Source organism: Scophthalmus maximus, chromosome 9 (genome assembly GCF_022379125.1).
Source record: "Scophthalmus maximus strain ysfricsl-2021 chromosome 9, ASM2237912v1, whole genome shotgun sequence".
Taxonomy (NCBI): domain Eukaryota; kingdom Metazoa; phylum Chordata; class Actinopteri; order Pleuronectiformes; family Scophthalmidae; genus Scophthalmus; species Scophthalmus maximus.
In genome coordinates, this window is record NC_061523.1 from 21,519,912 (window position 1) to 21,543,455 (window position 23,544).

The 23,544-nt window shown below is 41.5% G+C and overlaps 3 protein-coding genes across 5 annotated transcripts; all 3 read right to left on the bottom strand.

The window, feature by feature from the left end:
- Window positions 1-4,295: 4,295 nt before the first annotated feature.
- On the bottom strand, window positions 4,296-8,396 carry ccna2 (cyclin A2). 2 transcript variants are annotated; one of them, XM_035650323.2, is made up of 9 exons: window positions 8,283-8,396; window positions 7,730-8,046; window positions 6,713-6,974; window positions 6,506-6,612; window positions 6,141-6,364; window positions 5,846-6,050; window positions 5,589-5,702; window positions 5,074-5,207; window positions 4,296-4,948 (listed from the first exon to the last, which is right to left on the bottom strand). In XM_035650323.2, exons 2-9 carry the CDS (start codon window positions 7,979-7,981, stop codon window positions 4,897-4,899), a joined length of 1,350 nt encoding a protein of 449 aa, XP_035506216.2. In that variant the 5' UTR covers window positions 7,982-8,046; window positions 8,283-8,396; the 3' UTR covers window positions 4,296-4,896. The 2 variants fall into 2 exon arrangements, with proteins under 2 accessions (XP_035506216.2, XP_035506215.2); XM_035650322.2 differs by having other exon boundaries at window positions 7,730-8,364.
- Window positions 8,397-9,210: 814 nt separating this feature from the next.
- bbs7 (Bardet-Biedl syndrome 7) lies at window positions 9,211-15,502 on the bottom strand. The gene is made up of 20 exons (XM_035650595.2): window positions 15,385-15,502; window positions 14,996-15,047; window positions 14,170-14,235; window positions 14,018-14,080; window positions 13,743-13,918; window positions 13,483-13,669; window positions 13,318-13,390; window positions 13,107-13,214; window positions 12,843-12,973; window positions 12,504-12,588; window positions 12,251-12,353; window positions 11,951-12,143; window positions 11,772-11,846; window positions 11,613-11,681; window positions 11,279-11,418; window positions 10,706-10,870; window positions 10,422-10,531; window positions 10,213-10,316; window positions 9,853-9,976; window positions 9,211-9,724 (listed from the first exon to the last, which is right to left on the bottom strand). The coding sequence occupies exons 2-20, from the start codon at window positions 15,029-15,031 to the stop codon at window positions 9,591-9,593; spliced, it is 2,142 nt and encodes a 713-aa protein (XP_035506488.1). The 5' UTR covers window positions 15,032-15,047; window positions 15,385-15,502; the 3' UTR covers window positions 9,211-9,590.
- Window positions 15,503-16,696: 1,194 nt separating this feature from the next.
- On the bottom strand, window positions 16,697-23,265 carry tmem33 (transmembrane protein 33). Of its 2 annotated transcripts, none has more exons than XM_035650337.2 (8): window positions 23,119-23,265; window positions 21,961-22,022; window positions 20,738-20,832; window positions 20,431-20,618; window positions 19,802-19,869; window positions 19,384-19,517; window positions 18,837-18,920; window positions 16,697-17,812 (listed from the first exon to the last, which is right to left on the bottom strand). In XM_035650337.2, exons 2-8 carry the CDS (start codon window positions 22,006-22,008, stop codon window positions 17,683-17,685), a joined length of 747 nt encoding a protein of 248 aa, XP_035506230.1. In that variant the 5' UTR covers window positions 22,009-22,022; window positions 23,119-23,265; the 3' UTR covers window positions 16,697-17,682. The 2 variants fall into 2 exon arrangements, with proteins under 2 accessions (XP_035506230.1, XP_035506231.1); XM_035650338.2 differs by lacking the exon at window positions 23,119-23,265 and adding an exon at window positions 23,041-23,064.
- Between the last annotated feature and the right edge of the window lie 279 nt (window positions 23,266-23,544).

Below are 23,544 nucleotides of genomic sequence, written 5' to 3' on the forward strand. Positions count from 1 at the left end.
CTGGGTTCGAGTTCCGCTTCAAACCAACCAGGGTATCCTTTCTGTGTGGAGTTTGCATGTTCTCCCCCGTGTATGCGTGGGTTCTCTCCGGGTTCTCCGGCTTCCTCCCACAGTCCAGAGACATGCAGAATGGGGTCAGGTTCATTGGAGACTCTAAATTGACAGTAGGTGTGAATGTGAGAGTGAGTGGTTGTCCGTCTCTGTATGTGGCCCTGTGATAGGCTGGCGACCTGTCCAGGGTGAACCCCGCCTCTCGCCCAGTGTCAGACCCTTAAATGGATAAAGTGGTAGACGATGGATGGACGGATGGAGTCTAGTCGTGTCAGAAAATGCAGAAAACTGCCAACTGCAAGTTCCCATAATCTAAGGTTGTGTCCAGTTGGACATGACAAACAAAAAGTAACATTAATATTAATAATATTTCTGAAGCTTGAACCATAGAAAGTTCTTAGTTTTTGCTTCAATAAAGTTTTTTTTAAGTTGCTAAAATGTGAGTGAGCCTTGCAAACTGCTGACTGTTGCTTGCATGTCCCTAACACAGAGTATACAGAGTATAGTCCGTTTCAAAACGTGAGTCAGTGTGAGGTTTTCATGAGCAGAGCACCGAAGGACGGCCTGGTTATATACAGAGCTGTGGACAGCTCAATTTGTCAGGTGCTGACCGACGGTAAATAAGCTCTGTCATCAATCACGGGGCCTCCGCACCGCGCCACCGATCGGCTCCATTTCAACAAGTCTTACTTTGCGTCGTGGACAAAAATCATATCACTCATATTCTAAATATATATATCAAAATATTTTGGGCAGAAAAAATATCTCCACGGTTTTGATTTACACAAACGTTCAGACAGAATTTTGACAAATACAAATTGCTTTAGGTGAAAAGATTCATATCACCCTCAATATTGCATAATGGACCCAGAACTAGCAGGTACTTAGCTTAGCTTAGCATAACAACTGGAAATACAGGGAAACGGCTACAGGCTGGCCCGTGTCCACAGCTGCTTAGAAAAAGAGAATATAATAAAAAATTCCGTTTTATACAAGTCCTATTCTATTAAATGTGCACAAAAGAGCAAACAGTGTATCTGTTCCTTTTTGTTAATATATTGTGGTGAGGTTGGCATATGTTGCCATGGAATTTTATATTTAAGCAATAGCTCACGACAGATGCAGTATAAATGTATAGGTCCGGAAAGTGAAGCCAATGCAGAAGTGTCTGAAGCCTGTATTTTCCGGAATGACCAGCAGAGGGCGACTTCACTGGTTGCAACATTGATAACACTATTATGACTCTACGCAATATTTAAGCTAGAGACAGAAGTTAGTTAGCTTAGCTTAACTTAGCACAAAGACTGGAAATGGGGTCAACAGCTAGCCTCCTGGCTTTTTTGCAGTAAATGTTTATGGTTTCTGCTAGCCGTCCTGTTTCCAGTCACGAATGCTAAGCTAACTGGGCTACTGGCTTTATATTGAATGGACACATATGGGGCTAGTGTAAATCTTTTCATCCGAGTCTTGGATGAAAACACGATGAGTATCATACACTATAAAATGGGGTAAAGGTATCTCATGCCATTCATTCAATTGTTTCTATTAAAGCGGAAATATTTCATTGTTAACATCCCTTATTAATAACAAGGGTGTATGCACTGCAAACACAGCCACATCACGTAGACGCACTCCTAAGGAAATCGACTGTCAAGGTGTAATTAACAAGCTCCCCTCAGGGCTGAGGGGGTATTGATTCCTCTCATACCGTTCAATCAAACGCAGCCTGGTCACAGCTGACTGATGACTAGAGGAATAATAGAGGTAAAACACATTAAGAGTCAGATTTACCAAGTCAAATCTCACAAAAATAGCCCAATGTCTCCCGGATCTCCAAAACGCCCCCAACTATGTATTGTAACTTGCGAATACCTGAGAAATACCAAACAGTCTGAAGATCTGTGGGCACTTTCAGTTGATATTAGCCTTTAGCCTCAAGGGCCCCATTTATATTGTCCCCTGACGTGGACACAGGAGTTTACAAAGCATGTGGCACACGGGTCCTTTCATTTTTTTCTCCGTCAGCGGCAGATCCTCAATATGCCTCCTGCCAATTCTCCGATGAGATGAGAGGAGTGCAAATTGCCGCCCTGAATGCGTCGCTTTAATCAGCCCGAATCGAGATGCAGATTTAATCTTGGCTCGTGCAATTCAGACGGTTTATCTTGGCTGTGCGGATTCACTCGAGAGATGAAAAGAAGTAGCTGTTGCATGAGAATAATAGTGTTTTTAATTGCTCAACGGAACATAGAGTAGACTCCCCTACTCGTACTTGTCTGGGCAATTTGCAAAAAGCTGTTAAAGGAATAGACAGTCGTCTCTATTAGAAAGACCATGTTTTTTTTATTATTTTGTGAGCGAATATAAGCACTTCACAAACAATTTTTCAAAAGTCATTTTCTTACATGATCCTGCAAAGGCACATTCAAGCACTCCCAAACCAGCGTCAGTCCTGGCAGTGTTTTTGGCAGATTTGTCCCATTTTGGGGATTTCTTTTTTTTAAATTTTGTTCACAACACGTGCTGCAACCTCTGTTCAAGGCAAGGCTTCCTGAACGAGCGGGCAGGCTGCAGCATGGATTTTCCCACGGAGTTCCTGAGCTGCTTGAACAGCATCCAGAGAAGGAGGAGCATGAGTACCAGGAGTCCGAGGAGCATCCCCACGTACAAGCTCAGGTTCCAGCCCCAGCCGAGCGCCATGGGCAGCGAGGTGGAAGCCACCAGAAATTTTCTGGGGGCAGGCATGGGGTTAGGCTGCAAACCCACCCCTCCCTGCTGCCACGTCCCAACAACAACAAAAAAAGCACTCTTTTTCTCCCACTCGGACCCGCTCAGGGATGGGAAAGATGATGTGCTGCTGCTGTAGGAGCCATTGTTCAAGCAAGTATCCAAACCGCTTTGGTTATGTTACAGAATTCCCATCGGCTTCCATGGTTTAATCCTCCAGCTGGTCACAAGTGTGTGCTGTCAGTGATGAGGCAAACCTGTTGATGGTGCGAACACAGTGTTGGAGTCGTCCATTCTGCTGACATGAAATGGTGGAAATCTCTGTGCGGCTGCTCTGTGCCTCCGCTCCCCTGTCAGACTCCTCGCACAAAGCCAACCCTCCCAATTTATCATCGGAGAGAGAGCGGGGGGGAGAGACGCCTTCAACGCCATTGGCTGCCTGTAGTTCATTTTAACAGGGATAAATCAGATCACTGATGAACAGAAAATGTCAATCCTCTTCCATCGCTTGATAATTGATGCATGTGCGGGGAAACAAAAAGCAACGTTTGTTTGCCATGCATGTCTTATATAGTCAGATATTTGGTATCATTATACTAACGGCAATTCGCATGAGGTAATAGTGGAAACTGCTGAGATCTCAATCAAGAATCATTGATTTCCTTAATTTTTACATTTTGTTCATTACTTCAATCCAACTATTTTAACCCTTTGCTTTTGTTTTCATATATATCCATGTGTTGCATTATGTATGCCAACCTAAACCAATGTAGTCCAATGCAGTAAATTCAAGATGTTCATAATCTCATTTTATTTTCAAATTTTAGAGACTGCTTTGAATTGTGTAATATCAGTTTCCACCCACTTTCAAATCCACATGACTAAATCAAGCCCTTTGTCATGATTTCAACAGCACCATAAACTACAGCCTCCAAAATAAAATGAACAGCTCTCAAAGTTTCAACAAAATAACCTTCATGAAGGCAGGACTCACTGCAGGATTGTTTGAATGCAGGAAAATCACAACGCGACAAGCTCTCAAATCACTTACTGCCCCTTTAATTTAGATAAACTGCCAACATTGCTTCTGTAATAAAATTACTGAAGACTATTTAAAAGCACAATACGAGTTTTAAGTAAGGACCCATAAGTGCATTTTACAGCCTCTTACTCCATTATTGATGGGGCACGTTATAGCACAAGGGTATAATTCATCTCATTTTCCTTCATTGTTCAGTCACAGATTAATCTCCGGGCCAAGCAATTAGATGACAAAAGGCAAGGGACCATGGGATTCATTAACCTAACCGGGCTTTAAAATTTAAACAAAGCTGCACCGTTCACAACTGATAATTACCATTTTACAAGTTAAGATTCAGACCTGAAGACTACGTCACCATTTTTTGCTCCATAAAACCCAAGTCTGGATGCATCTGAACAAATCACAACCAAACTAAAACTGGTCCTCTGCTGCCCCCATGAGTCTGATGTGGCCATAAAGACATAGAAATGAAGTCTTTACTTTAGATGAAATTTTATTTACAAGAGCCATATTTTACAGTGCAGAAGATTCCTTGAAAAGCATTTAACTTCCAAGACATGTATGTAATGAGACAGCTGACTCAATGACAGACAAAATACACTTTAATCTGCATCTCATGAGGCCAAACATTTGAAGGTTACACCACTTTTTAAAAAAGGCTATACCTCTTTAAAATGGAGGATGTAGCGTACCCTCGTAGATATTGTAACCAGCAACAATAACTCAACCCTTAAAAGTGGAAAAAAGCCAATATTAAGGTTTGCTGGGTTTGAGTACATTTAGACAACTGGTGGAACTGAGACGCTGCAGATCAAAGCATAGCGTTTTACAGAGTAGCGGTGAATACCTCAACATTTTGTCCGAGATTAAAAGTCAACATTTAAATCTGCTTGATTAACAAACAACTGTAGCGTCTGGCATGAATATCTGGATTTAGTATATAAAAATGCCATTTAAAAACTCTAAACATCTAGCACGACTCCAAGAAGAGCAGCTTGTGTTATACGATATAAAAAAATAAAAAAATACAAAAAGACTGACAGGGGGTTACAACTCTACACAGACGGGGGAAGGAGTCACTTGAGCAGCAATTTAGTTGGAGCGTCGATAGAAGAAACAGTGTGGTACCTGGGAAACAGAAAAGGCAGTGTTCAAGTCATGTATACATCCAAAAGCAGAAAAATAATAAAGTTTGGCCTATGCAAAAGCGATCAATTCACAGCCAATGTCAATTTTGCGAGTAGTGCACTTACTTGGAGCCCTTGTACTTTTCCTGGACAGACTGCTGGGCGTGCTGAGCAGCGCCAAGGTATGTCCGGTGCAGGTCGTCGACACAGGGCATCAAGTCTTCCATGGAGTAGCCAGTCATCTCTGTCAAGGATTTGGGCTGAGGAAGAGACAACTGGAGTCATCTTGCATGTTTGTATTATACACGACAAGCTCATTTTTCACAGTAGTCCTCAACAGAAAAGTACACAAGCATGTTCAGGAGATAAAAACTAAGGTTTTACTGAGGCAAGTGAGGTTTTTAAGAGAAAGTTCAGATTATACCAGGTTTGAGACTAGCACTTTTACTTGACTGAATTCTAAGATTGTTAAAATAGATTTCCTTTTAACAGCTGACAGTTAGAGTACCGTGCTTGTTTTGACTCAATCCAAAAGCTATGGTGGGAGGACTACTAAAGTCATCTTATCTAAAAAGCCAAAAAAACAACAACTTTACTTTGACAACTGTTAGCTCCATACGTGTGCCTACTATTGTACTCACCCATGAGCCACCGGTCACAGTGCTGTTGGCCAGGGCGTAGGCTGCAGCAGCAGTCTGTGATGGGAGGTACTTCAGGAAGGGATCTGAATCAACCAGACTGAGCTCCCCAAGGTACTGAGGGGGGAAAGAAATAACCATGAAACTAACTGCATTGAGTTTTTGGAAAACAAAAAAGTTTTCCTCCACCATTTTGGCTACAAAAAGGTTGACGTGTCCACAAATATTGCCAAATGAATAAAAATCTGCCGCATGCTCACCATTGCCAAGCTCTCCACCTGCTTGCTAACAGACTGGTGGAGGAAGTACTGGGTGAGAAACTGGTTGATGGTGGGGGCTGCCAGATCAAAGGAGAGCACTTTAAGCACCAGATGCTCCATTCTCAACACTTGTTTCTTGGTGTAGGTGTCGTCTGTGATGTAAACGAACTCTGCCACCTCAGGGGGGTAGATTTCTTCAAATTTCCTGCATTTAAAAAGGCCACATTGTAGAAAAGTCGCTTACACACATTAGGCACAATGATCTCATGGATTAAAATTCAATTTGGACACGTACGAAGCCAGCAGCATAGCAGCAGTGCCGACGAGCTGAAGCTTCCCCCTCAGGACGGACATTGAGGACAGGAAGCGATCAATGTAGTTTACGGCCAGATAAAGAGTCTCGTTCTGTAGCTTGTACTCTTCCCCGACCTCGACCAGCCAGTCCACCAGGATGGCCCTCATGCTGTTGGTGATGTCTGGCTGCTTTTTCATGTAGCCTGCTTTAGGCCGTGTCTTTACCTGTAGGGCAACAGTACTGTTAGAAAGAAATCACACGCAGTCAACTTCAAATAAATGTATTCAAAAAAGGTTGTCATGGGAAACTTTGCATAACAGTGCACATGATTTGAGACAGCAACGTGGTGGCATTTGAAACCTCACCTCCATCTCCCTCAGGTACGTGTGGATTTCAGCAGCATATTCTGGGACCTCATTTACATCGACAGGCTTCTCCTCCCCCTCGACCACAGACATGTCCATGGGAGAGTCTAATCAAAAGAGTTTTACGTTTAGTGCACATGCAAGTGAAATCGAAACGCTGATGTCAGTTTGTACGAGTAAGATTTGCCAAATATTCACAAAACACACCAAAGCTGACGTCCATTGCTGACGGAACATCGATGGTGGCGAGGGGCTGTCGGAGACGTGCCACGGCATTGTTGATGGCCAGCGGAGACTCTTCAGGGACGGGCTTCGCTTTGACAGCGTCGACCACCGGCTGGGGTTTTTTGATCCTGGCACCGTCGGGCTCGTCCACGTGGATCTGGAAAGCGGGCTGCTTGGCGGCGGGCTTCTCAAAACAGCTTTTGCCAAAGTCCTCATTTTTACAAGACAAAGACTGTGATCCATCCTGGAAGTAAAAAAAAGAAAGTTGGTTTAGATTGAATAGATTTGAAGAAAATGCAGTTACAACACTACAGAAAACAGTTTTAGGTCGAGTTGCAACAATAAGTTTGGGCAATCGTGTAGAGGCAACTTGTGAGAAGAGCCTGGTTTGTTTGTTGTGCGATAGTCTGCTTGACCTAATTTTGAGAAATCTCATTTAATCTGATATTAGCGTGCTTGTGCAAGCTGCAAATTCACAGATCATAGTTTCATTTAAAAGAAAAAAATGAAAGACAATTACTGGTCTAAGCTTAAAGCCAAAATTTGGGTTTGACAATAGACCTTGTGATCTTTGTCTGAGGAAAATTACAAAAGGACATTCAACCACTGTATAAACCAGCAGGTTAGTCAGTGGAAATAAGTCATGTATTGATTTTGTAATTATATACAAAACGCCATTGTTACAGTTACTGTGGCGGGAGGAGCATCTTATAATAATGAAACTGAACATTGCAACAAGCACGAATTAAAATGGCGGACAACCTGGACACCATCTGTGTGTGTATATGGTGGCTACGTTCAAATCTGTAGATTTGAAAAAAAAACAACGCGTCAATCAAACCGTCAGTCAAGACACGAGTGTAAATATGACCCGGCGCGGTGACAAGTGAAAAGCACGTTGCCTCCAAAAAAGAAAGAAAAGAAACGGCACCTTGTCGCGACGAGCAAGAAGCTAAAGGCGAGCGAGCCACTTAGCATCGTCGCCAGCCACAGACGAACCTGCTTTGTGCCGCCGCGCTGGTTCTGGTTCTGGCTCTGGCTCCGCTGGTTGGTCTGCAGGGCTCCCAGCACGGTCCTGGTGGACGCTTGTTTGGGCGCGAGGTTCTCCTGGTTCTCGCCCGGAGCGTTGTTGGTGGTGGTGGCGGCGGCGGCGGCTCGGCTCTTCAGCGAGCCCCGCAGCCTTGACAGCATATTCTCCTGGTTGTGGTGGTCGCTAGCCGCGCTCGCCTGTCCCCCGTTAGCTCCGGACATCTCCAGACCGTCGTTGCCGCACTACTACCCCCCTGCAGCTGCAGTGCTCCTTTGTGTTTGCTTGTCTAATATATATATATATATTTTTAAATTTAAAAAAAGGCTCTTGGAGGTTAAACCGAGGCTAGCGTTAGCTGCTACGTTCCACAATCGAAACTTAAAGTGGTTGAGATATCAACGCCCCCGGGGAATGCAGTAATACGGAACGGGTACAAATGGGTGGCTCGGTTTCTTACAATGTGTCACTTAAAAGAAGATGTGATTCTAAGTCGCCATACTCGTTCAAGTTTCAAACACCAACCTGCAGCATGAGCGGGGGGGGGACAGCTGTTGCTAGCCTCGGTCCATCTGCACAAGAGACACTAGACTTCTCCCAGTTCAAGTAGCCCGCGAGGATTGAAACGGGCCAATCGCGGGCCGCGCAGGTAGTGACGTCCGACAGCGTACGGGAAGCCGGAAGGGTACAATTCGCTTGATTGCAAATTCAAAACCGGTTTGAGGTAGTCGCACACGTAAAAGGTTATATAAAAAAAATAAAGCATAAATAATAAAACACGTCTGTAGTGTTATTTCGGACAAAGTACTCGGATCGTTTATTTATTTAGAAGCAACAATGCAAAACCTAGAAATATGATGGCAATTGTTAAACTCCAGTATTAAGTATTGATATCAATAATACATTTATTGGAATTTTAGACAACTAATAATTTTACAATTATGTTTTTAGTTTTATAGTTTTTGGACAACAGTGGAACTATATAGTACTATATAGATATGTCAGGCAAATGATCCTCAAACAAACTTGTAAGGATAAATTCACCATTTGTTTGGTCAAGAAATTTGGTGACAATAAGAAAAATATCCTTTAATATTACAGCTGTGAAAGATGAGGCTCATTGTAATAACATTATACACTGCTGAGTAACTCAGGTGGGGTATATTTTATCATCTGACCATATAGTTATTTCTATAAAATTCTAATCTTCATGAAGATACAAGAAACTGCTATATACATGTCATAAAATCTATCTATCATCGTATCCTATTTACCAATCAAGCGTGTTCAGATGTAACAATTTCTCAATAGGACTTTGAGGGTGTTTTTGTTTGGTATGGCTCACTGTATCATACGAGTGAACATGAACATAAGAGTCCTCTTCTTCCTTCAGAATTTCATATATATTTTCTAAACTTTCAATCAGCCCCTCAAATGATGAATCTTACAATGATTCCAAACAAAGAAGTTATTTTTATTTTATGAGGGGGAATTCACAGTCATGACAATTATGATATAAAAAATATACATGACGTGCATTTACCTGGCTTATGTTTGGTAACTGGAATTTCAAATCTCATCCCAGGCCACTACTAAAAAGAGGAACCTGCACCATGCAGGCAACCTTTGGTGGTTTATTGATCACCACCCTTATGTTTACATGCTATGAAAAGCCATTATAAATATTGCAATATTATACACCACAGCTAGGACAAACTGTATCTAAACGACTGTATGACAATCAACTATTGTAAAAACAAAACATTTGTATGTACAAATACAAAAATAGCACAAAGCAAGATAGTGAATAAATATCTTCTCAAGCGTATGACGTCATGCCTCATTGAAAAAGTCCAACAGAGAATTTAAGTCATAATTATCGAGTATCTCCAACAGTGAGGACACCTTGGTTTTCACATTGTGGCCTTTGAACTTGAATTTGTCAATGAAGAGGTCTGTGATCATTCCTACGGGAAAGACAAAGACACACAGAGATAATAGTTACCACCAGCAGCCCACAAGCAGGATACTTCAAGAGGGAGCTACTGTATAGTGAAATACAATGATAATGTTAAAAGTAAAAAAGTGACTGTACCGTAAAGCCTCTCAAGGTGCGCCGGTTGCTTCTTATACTCCTCGAGGAGATTCACAGAGTCGTCTAAGATGTTGCGATACTCTGGGATGAGGAAGTCGGCATTCCCCTCGTGAACCTGAAGCTCCTGCCAATAAGAGAGGAAGTGGTGGTGAGGCAAGTAAGGAATGAACGTAGTTATCACCCAAAAAAGGTCTTAGAGTATGGGTGAGAACTTGGAATAAAGAAACAGGGAATTGGCTGAATAAAATCAAGTTTAGTGTCTGGTCGGACTGATTCAGATATTTTCGTTCTCACATAATGTCTAGATAAAGTCATGGTTCAAACAGACAGCATTTTTTTTATCCATTAACCTGTACTTACTTTCAGAGCATCGATGAGCTGAACCTTTCTCGCCAACAACAACTGGTGCTCCAGCTTGGGATGGATCATTTTGAGGGTGTGGCTCACAGAGTCATCATTGATATCTGGAACATAAAATACACAGAAGGAAATTTAAGCAAGATTAAATACAACAGTTAACTGAGTATTATAGAAACTAGAATAGTAACCAACTACAACAGTAAACCTACCGTATGAAATATTGAGATTGATTTTCCTCTTGGTAGCTTCTTTAGAGAGGACATCACTTAGTATAGAGATGGTAGATATATTGTCTGACCTGAAGTGACCCTCTCCTTTGCTAAAATTACAGACACAGGAGAAGCTCATTTGATCCAAGTAGATTACAACACAGGTCACCACTGAACATTTTATATGAACTGTGAAAATACCATGTTAAACATAAATGCAACATTGGAAGGGATATGAAAATCTCACAAGCCCTTGAGTTTTTCTACTGCGTTCTAGTGTTTACCAGTAATTGGCTTCAAGCTGCGTGCCGAGGAAAGTGTTGTGGAAATGAAAAGTGATGCTCTCTCCTGCCGGTGTTTTCTCGGGCACCTCTGGCAAACAGAAGACCACCCAGGAGTGGATCTCTGCAAAACTGAACTGTCCCACCAGACTGAGCCTGTTCATGGGCCTGTAACACAGACAGAGAGAGGTAAGAGACAAACTAAGGTCTAATTTATGCTACAAATGATAAAAAAAACTCATGATTAAATAGTATTTTTAGTAAAAAATTATTCCGTATTAGTTATGTCAGTAGTAAGTAATGCTGCTTGTGCCTCTAAATCCAGCTTGGAATCCATCATTTCAATAACTTCATAATCAGACTGAATTGTCATTTCATGTCACTTCAGTCATACAGAACAAATCAGTGATGTGGAAAGTGTTTCAGAAGACTGGGACCTGACTTTTGGTATGAAACTATCCAAAATATTTTCACTTGACTGGATGACTAAATTCTAATCCTAAAACTAAATGATTCGTAACTTCTTGCGGTAAAACCCAATTTTCAATTATTTGTCAGTTAGTTTGCAGTCATTACCTCTCGTGGTCTATGCTGTGCGTGCGCTGATGGAGGGACAGGGGTTTGATCTGGTACTGGCGGACCTGGCAGGTCTTGGGCTGCAGTCTTGGGGTGATGTAGGCCTGCAGGGTGCCATATTGTCCCTCAATGGACCTCACCTGTGAAAGTAGTTCATTAGACATGAAAACACATTTTTTCACAGCGCTTCACACCACAACTAGTCGAAGCAAGTCAACTAGGGAACAATTTTTTAGATATCTACAGGAAGGTTCCTGTACAATTGCACATTGAGTTTAACTCAATATTAACTGTGAGTATAAGATGGTTTTTTTTATTTTTATGCACTTGTTACCTTGAGCTCAAGTCTGGTAGTGTTCGCCTGACATCTGTACGTGGCCAGGAGGAAGTTCCCATTAGGCTGCTGCAAACAAGAAGTGAGAGAAGTGAGGCCTCTGGGAGCAGCAGCTGGTTTGTGCTTTTTTTCCCCACTGTATGAGTTTACGCTGCTCACCTCTGAGTCACATTCACTGAAACTGACAACAGCTGAGTTTTTATCCACATCCAGCAGGTCTATGGGGACGTCGCTCTGCATAGGGGATTCCATTTTTAGTGACATTTTGCATGCAAATGAATGCGACTTTGAATCTGTCACCAGGGATTGTAACAACGGAGGCTTGTCGCCGAGAGTACCTGGAGCAGCAGATTGTCGATGGCGGTCTGCACCTCCAAGGTGAGGCTGTAGCTGGCGTCGTCCTGGCAGAGGGTGAACTTGTCGTTGATGCTGAAGACGGGCACGGCAGAGACGGCCGTGCTCGACTGAGACGTCTGCTGGTATTGCTCTCGTCCCTGCAAGACTTTGACCTGCAGCTGCTCCAGCTCTGCCCTGAAAATGAATCATGGATTTGTTTTGAAATCATTTGTATATATCATAAATCAAACGCACTAAAGGTACAAGAAGATACTGTGTAAATAGAAGGGAGGTGGAATTACCTAAGTGCTTCTACTTTGGACTGGGTCTCCTTACTCATTCTGACCACGTCTCCAGGGCCAGCCTCAGCCTTCTGGGGCTCAGTGGTCAAACCAGTCACCCATCCTGGAAGAGGCAACGCCAATTTAATTAGTCAATTATCCCACCAATACTTTAACTTTAAGTGTTGGGTTTTAATTAACCAACAGTCCGAGAACAGTCGTTCAGATCGATAGAAAGTTTAGCAGAAAGGACAACTGAATTAATTTTTTTTACCTGTGTATGTGGCAGTCAGGACCTCATCATAAGACTCCTTCCCCACACAGCCACCCTGGATGGAAGTAACGCTCTCTGACAGTATCTAAAAAGAGGAAACCCAGGCCGTCAGTGAGAGACCTGAACATTTAAGAAAAGGCAGCAGGATGGTTATTAAACGATTTAATGTGATTATTAATTTACCATTTATTTCTTCAGAATTTTTTTTGCAAATTGAAGAAAGCTAAATGTTCTGTATCTGGGAGCACTCTTAGGAAAGCACTGGCTGTTTCTTAATGGATGAAGTCAGTAAATACTCGAAATGAGCCGTAAACTTAAAAACATGGGGCATAAACTTACATGATCAAAACGTAACATGGGCTCGCTGGAGCTATCAAATCCATAAACCTCCACCGTCCCGTCATCCCTGCCCACCAGAATGTCGTTCACTCCGTCACCGATAATGTCATAGGTGTCGATGCAAAGAATTCCTGGTGGGAGACAGAAAAATGGAAACTGGGCCGTGAAAGGTAAAATCGATGCAGCTACAACAAGAAGGAAAAACGCAGCAGAACGAAGCAGCCAGAGTTATCATCTCATATTCTTGTCCCATAAACGACATACCTCCTTTCTTTTTGTCGTTGTCGATCTCCCATTTGGTCGCAGCTGAGCGCTCGCCGATCTGGACCAATCCGATTTTACCATCTGTAGTTCCATAGAGGATTTCCTCTCCTGTAGAGAAAAATCACTCTCATCATGTCTGTTTCTGTTCCATGTAAAACAATCTAATGTTTTATTGTCCCCAAAAACACAGCACACGGAGGAGTTAACTTGCCTCCATCTTTGTTGTACAACTCCAAGACAGACGGTGGGCCGGGTACCTCAACGTCATAGGCAAGCTCAGATCCCTGCAGAGTAAAAAAAATTATAATTGGAAAAAAAATCTAATATGATGGTTTGAGGTAGAACAACTCAAAAAATAGTAAATAGCTCGGTTTACCTGCAAGACTCTGAGAACCCGATCTTGGCAAGCAAGGACTGGCATGACGCGAGTCAGGTTCTCTGAGGACAAGCACGTGATGTCATTGATTTTGTCTCCAGAGAGATAGTAGTCCTGGTCCTTGCAGTCGCAGTAGTGGTTGTAGATGTAACTCGCACAGACGAAAAGGTCGGCGCCGGCGACGTGCCTGCACAAGCAACATTGGTCAATGAAGTTAAAAATCACACAGTCAATCAAAATTTGGTAAGCGCGGCTCCTACATGGCATTAATGTTCTCCGTGAGGTTGGCTTCAAAGGTGAGGAACTGTTTTCCTTTCTTGGTGAATCCTCGGACCTGAGAACCGGAGCAAACAAAGATTTTCTCCTGCGGCGTTCCCGCCGCTCCTCCGAGGTCCAGTCGGGCTATTTTCTGCCCCGGAAGTGTTTTAAACACGGGCTGAAACAGACAAAAGACAAATTTCTTTGCCGTTAGAAACCGAAAAGATCCAACTGGCTGTACAATAATGCAAAGAAACTTCTCAACCAAGACACACACCACTGCTTCTCCCTTCTTCATCCCAAAACACGTCAATATACCGTCGTGATCAGCGATGGCAACCTGAAACATAGAGACGCCAATCAAGCAACAACAGACTATATTGAGTTGAGGTTAGAACTTACTTATAGCTCTGACATTAATAAATATACCTTTTGAGTTGCCTTTTTCCCCAGAGCTGGAAGCAGCTTCATGGTTTTCTGAGAGGTCACACCAACCTGTGAGTAGAGAGAGGACCACATATTAAATCAGGGAAAGGAAACTTACTCCACAGTGAGGAAAATGTCACTTTATTTATTAAAATGTGACTTTATTTTCTCTTTACACCACAATTAAAACACATTATACAATAGTAGTAATAATCATAATAGAAGTGATAATTGCCATTTGTAGGGAACTTATAGTGTTTCACATAAGGGCAGTCAACATTTAACCAGAATCATAAAAGATAAACCCTATTCAGTGATTGAAGATAAAATTAATTGTAAAAAAAAAGGAGATTAAAACTCAAATGAAATCAATAATGGCTAATAAAATTAGGTTTTAAAAAGGGGGATTTAAAAGATGTCACTGACTCAGACAGCTTCACATCCTCAGGCAGGTCTGACTGCAAACACCTGAACATCTGAGACTACATATCTAATACAGGTCATGCATGTAACTGAGAGAGAGGCCATGTACAAGAGCTTCAACTGTAAGGAGGAGGATTTAAAAACCAATGGCTATGAGACAAGTTATGAAAGAGCTCAATGTGTGGAGAAAATAGATGTTTGTGTCTTGAAGCATGAAACAAAAGATCGCGTTCACAGCACGAGGACATTAAATAAGAGCACACGTGCAGAACACGTAGCCTGAGATGAAGTAAACCACAAAACCATGAACTAACCTTAGACGCTGTTGTAGATAAATGACAAACACAAGATCAACTCAACACTGAACTGACAGCAACTGTAACTGATCGGATGAACTTCTCATTACCTGGATATAATCGACTCGGTTCAGGTGGAGCTCCATCTTCTCTCTCTACAGGCTGTTTTGGGGGGATTTGAAAAAAAAACAAAAAAACAATCTGGTTCAGATTGAGCAGGTAGCCCGGTTATAAATCTGCAGGGGTCATTTGTAACAGATCACTTCATGCCATTCACAACTCGGTTGAAAGTGTCGGTGTCGAATGACAGGACGGTCGGATAACGATGCAGAGGAGAGACCGGGATTATCCAGGGGCAAGGAGATTAGCTCGGCGCGCTAACGCTAGCTAGCAAGCTAATTGGCTAACGCGATTTGTCCGCACGCCAACTGTCAACTGTGAAGAGGAGCGAGTCGAAATGTACCGAGCGATAGAACAAAAACACCCGGATCAAACTAACCCCGCGGCGAATAGTAAACTGACACCGGAAGCTCCTCGACGCGAATATAAGGATGAAACTGTCGGTGCTGCGCGTGAGAAGCGGGTCGAACGCTGTGGTCTGTTGCCACCGGCAACGCTTTTAGCCGCAACAAGCTGCCACACCATTGGATGAGAGTGAATGTCAAAAGTTGAAGCTGTGCTGTGATTGGTTGACTCGCTGCAGCAATTTTTGTTGTTGTTGTTCTTACGCTGTTAAATGATGTTCAATATCGCTCCATGTTATATTCCTAAATGAGCGTTTATTATAATATGCAGTTTTGGAATAAAATACTGAAAAAGATCAACAAAAGCAGCAAGACAACAGTGTACAATTATGAGTAAAAGTACTGCATTCAAAGTTTTACATAATCCACAAGTGTCAGCACCAAAATTTGTATTAAGTGGAAAAGTAAAAGAACCTATTTCAGAATATTATGTATAATACTTGATGCATTATGATGCAAGTGTCTGTCACTTCAATGTTGCAGATGTGGAGCTTGTGAGTTTCTCCACTGGGGATGAGTCCTGATTTATCAGAATTTAAGATAATTCATCATCATTTATTTGTTTGATAATATCCTGTATAACTATTCTCAAACTGAGAAAAATGATAACTAATAAAACATCAATACATGTAGAAGAATAAAATCTTTTTTTAATCTAAACAAATAAAGTACCTCCTAATGCATCCAAATACATTACTTGAGTAAATGTACTGTTAACTTTGAAAGTCCACAGTATTTAACAAAAAGTCATATTCATTATGCTGTCAAAAAAACTGAAGCAGATTTAGTTTTTTGCTAGGAGTTTGATAAAGAACGGACCCTATATTTCCAAATTAGTTTAAGAGAAATTTCTAAATTGTGGACTTGCTGTTGGATTTGGACCCAAGAGACTTGGCCTGATTTATCTGCTTCCAAAGTTTGGAAATGTAAGTGAAACATTCCATGAGAGCAACTCTGATGGAATTTGAAGGGGGCTACAACCTTATAATAGTTTTTCGCCCTTCTGATGCACGTGTTAAATTCTGAGTTTTAAAGCATGCCAGGCCTCTAAAAAACAGCTTCCTGATTTATGAGGAATAATGCATTGCTATGGCAACATTTCTTAAAAAATCTGTGGGAAGCCAACAGCCAAAAATGAACTGAGCCACAGGCGAGCAGGCCAGGGAAGCCTGCTGGCGCAAAGTTTTGTGGGTTTACAATCATGTTCAGGCCTCAAAAATGTAAAATCCTACTAAAGTCCTCGCACCATTTGTTGCTCTGGTCCTAATAAGCACAAACCCTCATTAATATATTTTAATATTTTATTGGTTAATTAAGAGATCAGTTTATTCTTGTGATAAAAATGTGGTTTGTTTGTAGGCAAATAATCATTAAAGATGACAGAAAGAAAAGAAAATCATAGTACATGGAGCAAGAATTCTACAATAGCAACAAATAAATGAACAGAGAAATTTAAAAACAGTTTCAAACTGAGAAACGAGGTCAGAATGCATCGTCATGAGCATGACTTGCACTGTGCAATTCATTTCAAACACAAAAGTATCTGGTACCTTAAAATATCCTATAAAATACAGAAGATATCTTGTTTCTCAATTCAACACTCGTTCGGACATCATACAAACGTAAGTTCTTGCATGTTGTTAAAATAAAGGTTGATGGCATTGATAGAAAACATTTAAAGTTAGGCATTTAGACAAATTAGAGCGTCAGATGAATTTTTTTTTTAGAACAGATAGATCCTGCAAACAAATCTCATCCACCATCCATCCAAGCACATGGTCATTTTAAGAAAAGAAAAAAAGAATGATTTTTAACTACGTAAAAGAACATTTTCATTTAAGTTATTAATCTCAGAATGTTAAATTCTTCACAGAATAAGCGATTTACATGAATAAATAAAGGATATAATAGGAAAGAACAACAACAGCCGATAAAAAGAACAGGGCTGATGTTTACCGTGCTCCTATCAGCGAACGCAACAGGGTGAAGGGTGAGGGGGGGGGGCGTCCGCTGCTCGAGTGAGGTCACATTAGGAGGATGGGGGAAAAGGAAATGTCACCGTGAGACTTCAGTGCATTAACTGGCTGCTCTTCCAACTGTACTCAAATATGCGAGGTTGGAGCACAGACTGTAAAAGCTGACATTCAGAAAAAACAGTTCCTTCTGCTGATGGCGTTCGTCTGTCCCCATCAAAAGTTTAAGTCACGTCCTAAACTGGTGGAGAGAAAAAAAATAATGTGAAGAAAAACAACTTTTTCTCGCGTTAAGCGTGATCAGACGCCCGTGGGGGCGAGGCGGCTGATGAAGGCGATGCTGCTGAGGCACATCCTCCTGAAGAAGGTGGGACAGGCTGGCTTCATGATGAAGTGCTCCAGGAGAATTCGCAGCTCTGTGAACAAGGTGCTGGAGGGGTGGAAAAAAAATAAATCTATTGAATCAGATCGTTATCACTCTGCAAATCAAGAAGACTCTCACGATCAAATGAAACAACAAAAACGGCGTTTCGGTGAAAGACGTTTCGGTGTTTTCAATTAGATTTGTCACAGAAAGATAATCTGCAGCGCATGGTTTCATTTAGAGTCGAGACTGCTGAACAATAATCCAGCAGACATCCATGATTGAATAAATAATGTTAGTGACATTATTCAATTGCTCTCTTGTCTTGTCCTCTCGAATTATTGGCTGACTTATGTGTCAGCATGTTACCACAGTCATGCACAATTAATATCTGACACAATATCTGTCTGTCTGACCAATACTGAATGTGTCAGCTTCAAAATAAATACACTTTCGTGGACTAACAACATACTAATTTGAGACCGTTTCTGTCTTATCTCAAACATACGTCTGATATTTCTGTATGTGAATCTTCTGTTGACTTTTTTGGTCAATACACAGTAACACAACAATACCATGTCTGAGCTGATGTTCAGTGCGACCGAATTCTTGGTTCCCATTTGTTAAAGGTCAATTTGTTTTGATGATATAAATCGATCATGAACTTTTCAAAATGATGAATGTCTCAGGTTAGCAGCAGCCATCCCACATTTCACACTTTTACTACATTTCATTATTGTTCTTACATTCATTTTACTAATCGGTGCAATATATTTATTACTTATCACAACCTACCTGCCCTTGTTTTATGATTTCATGATGAATGCTGGTTATACGACGTGGAATGTGGTCGACTGTGTATGTGTGTTTTATGTTATGTACGAATATGTGCCAAACTGTTGGGGGCACTGCTGAGAGGGGCATTTGCAATTTCGTTGTATTCATTGTAATATAATGACAGTATAGGCTTCTTATCTTACACAGAATTCATAATTTAGTTTTAGATGTTCTCCATCCCGCTGCTTGTGTATTATTATTATAATTAACATGGTGATACTTTGTTGTAATAGTCTATTGTTAAACATCTTACCGGCAGTACGGGTTTCTTCTGGATGTGTAGCGGAGGGTGAGGAATCGGTAGTAAATGAAAGGCAGCAGCAAACTTCCCTGGCCACTGTTAACAAGATTTTGAGAGACATGAATTAAACAAAACTGACAAAATGCTATAAATATTTCTCTACACTAAATTAACAGGCAAATGTAGCACTTTTATAAGCAAATACAATCCAGTATGAGGACTATCTGGCCTCTTTGTACCTCAATAGGCTGCCTTGGAATTTTGCATATGAAAATATACCACAAGACTTATTCGTGAAGTTACTTCAGTAGCTTTGCTTCACAAATATCTGACAACACAGTAAACTGGTGTGTTTCGTTGTTCGTAAATCGGTCTAAAGTATTTTTGGCAACGCAAGCAAAAATTAAACTAATGAGCTGCATAAGTGAAACAATGTCTGTGACAACAATAGGCAGTTCCACCACAGTGTCACTGATCCAGGGTCACATACGGGCAGATAAATGATCTGCAATGCTTAAGTCATAAAGTAGATGAACACACTTCAGTTGTGAGCAAATACCTGAAAAGCATAAAAGCAGTGGCTGGCATCAAAAAGATCTCATTGCAAGCGATGAACTTCAGAATGTTCTGCTGGTTGGACGTTAGTTTGTCCAGGAGGTTTCTGATGAACATCAGGCTGTTGGGGCCCACGGACTGTGAACAGGAGATAACACAAAGTCAAGAGGCCAACAACAGAGTTTCTACATGAAATACTGATAGAGAAGTAAAAAGTAAAGGAAATAAATTATCAGGTCATTTCAGGGTTGGATTAGGGTCCCTGAGCTATGGTCGTTTGATTGAGTAGACAATTAAAACTTCATTTGGATGCTGGCAATGCCCCCCGGGTGTTAAATAACATTCAGCAAATGGCTTCTTTAAAAAAATAAAAATAAACCAGCATTATAAGTCACAGCAGGTGACGACGGCCTCATACTCACATCAAGGACTTTCTTTGTGTAGGTGGTTGCATGAAGCAAGGAGAAGAGGAAGACAGGGAAAATGCTCACTGGACACAAGTGTTAAAGATCACCAGAAAAGAGCTGCGTAATGAATCATAACAAGCTTCAGTGGTTGGAAATCATGTGATACTGTAGAATCTGCTTTACGGTGAATCCTTCTGAAAGCCCAAATGCAACCCATCATGTACTGTCATGAGACATTAATAAGAACGGCTGCATGTTATCACAATGGGTGTGTTTTCATGCACTTAAGTGAATCAGATTTACTCAGAGCAATCCGGTTACGCCAGTAATCAGAAAATGGATTTCCATGCACTGTAAGTCCAGGAATATGTGCAGCAGGTCTGTAACCAGATTTTTTTTTATTTCTGAAGCACGGCTCCCTGTCTCCCTGATTTTAACTGATGATCTGGATAGAAGATGCTGCTTATTTTTGTTTTGTTTGTCTGTTTTAGTGTCGGAGCAGACAGAGATAGGGAGGGGCAGGTGGACCAAAACATCTAATCAGTATCTCTGCATGATTTCACTATTAAATCAGGTGTACAGTTTCTGTGAAACAACGCTATGCGTTGATCTTTTTCCTGTGTATTTCGAGGTTGAAAGGATACTCGTGATGGGGTAGGAGTTGACAAGGATGAGCGAGTAGAGCAGGTAATGGCAGCTGTCCTCCTGAAGAGCCTGGGCCAGGAACGCTCGGCTCAGCTGGAAGCGTGGAAGCCTTTGGTGCAAGCGGAGAGCACTGGTGAGGGCGTTCGCTAACAAGGCTCTCTGGTAGAAGTTTGCTGCAGCATAGGGTCTGAAAAACAACAAGCATCGACAAATATTCGACAAGATTCTGCAATAATTGAGAATGAGCTGGCAGTCAGTTTTTATGACGATGAATACATTAAAACACAACCAGTGAGTGACACTCACCCCAAAATGGGTAGAATAAACATTACGGAGCAGTAGACAGTAAAGAGCCGAGACAGCCACATTGCAGTTTCCAGCTTGTTGCTCATTAAAAATTGCTGAGGAAGAAAAAACAAATACACTTAAAGAGATTCAGGCATATAAATGTCGACAGAGAATATGATGCTTAAGAGATGTATCTGCTCCTTAACAGTATTTGTGAAGGGTTGTTCAGTGCTGGGTCTTTTCTTTTTAGGTGGCATTATGGTATGTGGCGTGAAAATAATACTGGAAAAACTGTCTATTCACACTGGTTCTCTCAACAGTCAGCATTAAACTCGCCAAACTACAAACACAACTTAATTTAATCTGGGAGTTAATTTTCAGAAGTCAAGTCATAAGATGCAGATGCTGTAACTTGGGGAGAAGCATCGTGCTCCGGCTGACATCGCACAAGTACAGAAGTCTTTATTACTCGGAAAGGTTCTACATAAACTGACCGGGTCGGATGAGAGTTTGAGGGACACAATTTCGACATCAAATAAATACCTCAGCAACATTAACAACTGTGATATGCTGGTGAGGGAGTGCTGAGTTGCAAAAGCATAAATTCATTTCCCCCCCAATTTTTTTAGAAAACATAAACCGGGGTATATTGTGGTCTCCTTGAGAAACTACTGAATTAAAGATTAAACTTTGACAATCGAAACCAAGATTCCCACAACGTCTGGTTAACTGTGTCATACGACTGTCATAGATTTATACGAACATTTTCTTTTTTTAACTCTGCTTTTAGCGTCTTGAGCCAGTTGCAAACGGAATTTCGTTCCTACCATGTACCTGTCTGGTATGGAGTTTGAAAGTCAATAAAGACATCCATCTATCTATCTATCTATCTATCTATCTAAATATATATACTGTATATGACAGCAGTAATTTTGCAATTACAGACTCTAATGAGGCAGATTAAACATGCAGCACAATCAAAATCAACTACGCAGAGGCCCAAATGCCCTGAGGGTGAATCTCCAACAACACTGGATCATACAATGGATGCAACTTCATGTGGGTGGTTAGATTTTCCCTTGTTATGTAAAATAGCAAAACAGGGGGGAAAAGAGAAAGTCCCTCCAGAGCCACAGAAGACATCAGATGAGTAGTACACCTTGCGACAAGTGACTTCAAATGTAGAACCTGTACGTAGGTGAGAAATAGCTGCAAGTAACTGTTGGAACGCCGAAACTTACCACAGGCCCCAACTGAGGTGGAGGGCTTTGTTGGTTTGTGTCAGCCATCTTTGGGAGTGTTTCTGCAGAAAAGAAAGTTTTTAATATGTTTCCGTCTTTATTTATAAGACATACCTTTATTCGTCACACAATGGGGAAATTCGGGATCACTTTTTTTTTTTCATCACTAGTATTGACAGAAATGAGTAAGAAACAATTGATGATGAGTAGTATAGAGGAGGGTAATGTACAAGTTCAGTATCTGCTGGGCTTCTAGGCAACTCATTTTAAGAATAAAGAAAGGCTGACGCAAACATTTATGAAGTCATCCCCAATGTGTGTATCCATTCAACCGAGTAGCTTTGACAAATAGGAAATTACCCCATGGATATTAGATAGGGTTATGGTTTCAGGTTTTTATGTGGGGGGTTCTCCGCGTTGTATTTTAGACTTTCAAAGACCCTTTTGTTCCCATATTAAATGAGATTTTAGTGCCTATTTCACCATCATGCTCGTCAGAGAACTGAGTGAGAATCGGATGGAGAATCAATGGCAGAACTCTGGCTTTGAATAAGTGAGTGAGTGAGTCTGCTGCAGATCTGATTGTGCTGATTGAAACACAATAAACATGTCCTATATCCCAAAGAGCTTTTCAGCCAAGAAATGTCAAATGACCAGAACTCTTACTGCAGATCACAGGGACATATTTCCTACTTTCATCATTTACATGTCAACATCTTAAATCTGCCCATTTGTTTCATCAATCTCGGTTCACTGGCTCTGTTCGGAGAGGGACATGAACCCACATTAGCTAACCTAGCCTTTGCTAACAACGCTAAGTTAAACAGACCGGCGATCGTTCATTTTAAATGCCTGTGGTTTCAAACTGACACCCAGCGAGTGGTCTGCGAGTAACGTCAATCACCGGTGAATTGTGTGAGTGTTTTTTAAAAGAATCTTAATTCAATGGATGCTAGCATTAGCAGCGGCTAACACAGCAGGTGGGTCTAGAATATTCTGTTACCATCGTTACTAGCATGTGAGCTAACGTTAGCTGCTTTAGCCTCTCGCTCGCTCGTGACTTTTTAAAATAAATACTACCTGTCCCGGTTGTTTAGCCGCGGGTGAATCTCCCGGTTGGTGAATGCAGTGTAAGTGAAAGCAGAACGAAGAGCTTACCGGGGGGGTGGGGGTTACAGCGTCGAACGGTTCCCTCGCGGTGCCGGGGCTAACACAGAGACGATGAGGAGACTGTGGCTGTAAGTGACAGGCTGTCGGTCAGCTGACCTTCTTGTGCGAGAAGTGGAGTGACTCTCGCGAGATTTCCCTTTTTTCTCCATACGGATGACATGAGCAGAAACCAGGAAACAGGGCGTGTTTACTTTTTATCAATTTTGGGCAAAAAAACTACAACAGACACAAATTCAGCTCGGTTCCCTGTTTTCATTCGTTATTGACAAAACAAATTTACATCTCAATAATTCGTTTTCACTGGTGGGTGGGATTTCAGCAGCTCCCTTGGTTCCGATTGGCTATTGTGTTCCATCCGGTTCCATTATTTATATTTCCGCTGTACTTTTCAAAATAAAGGTTCTAGCCCACCTC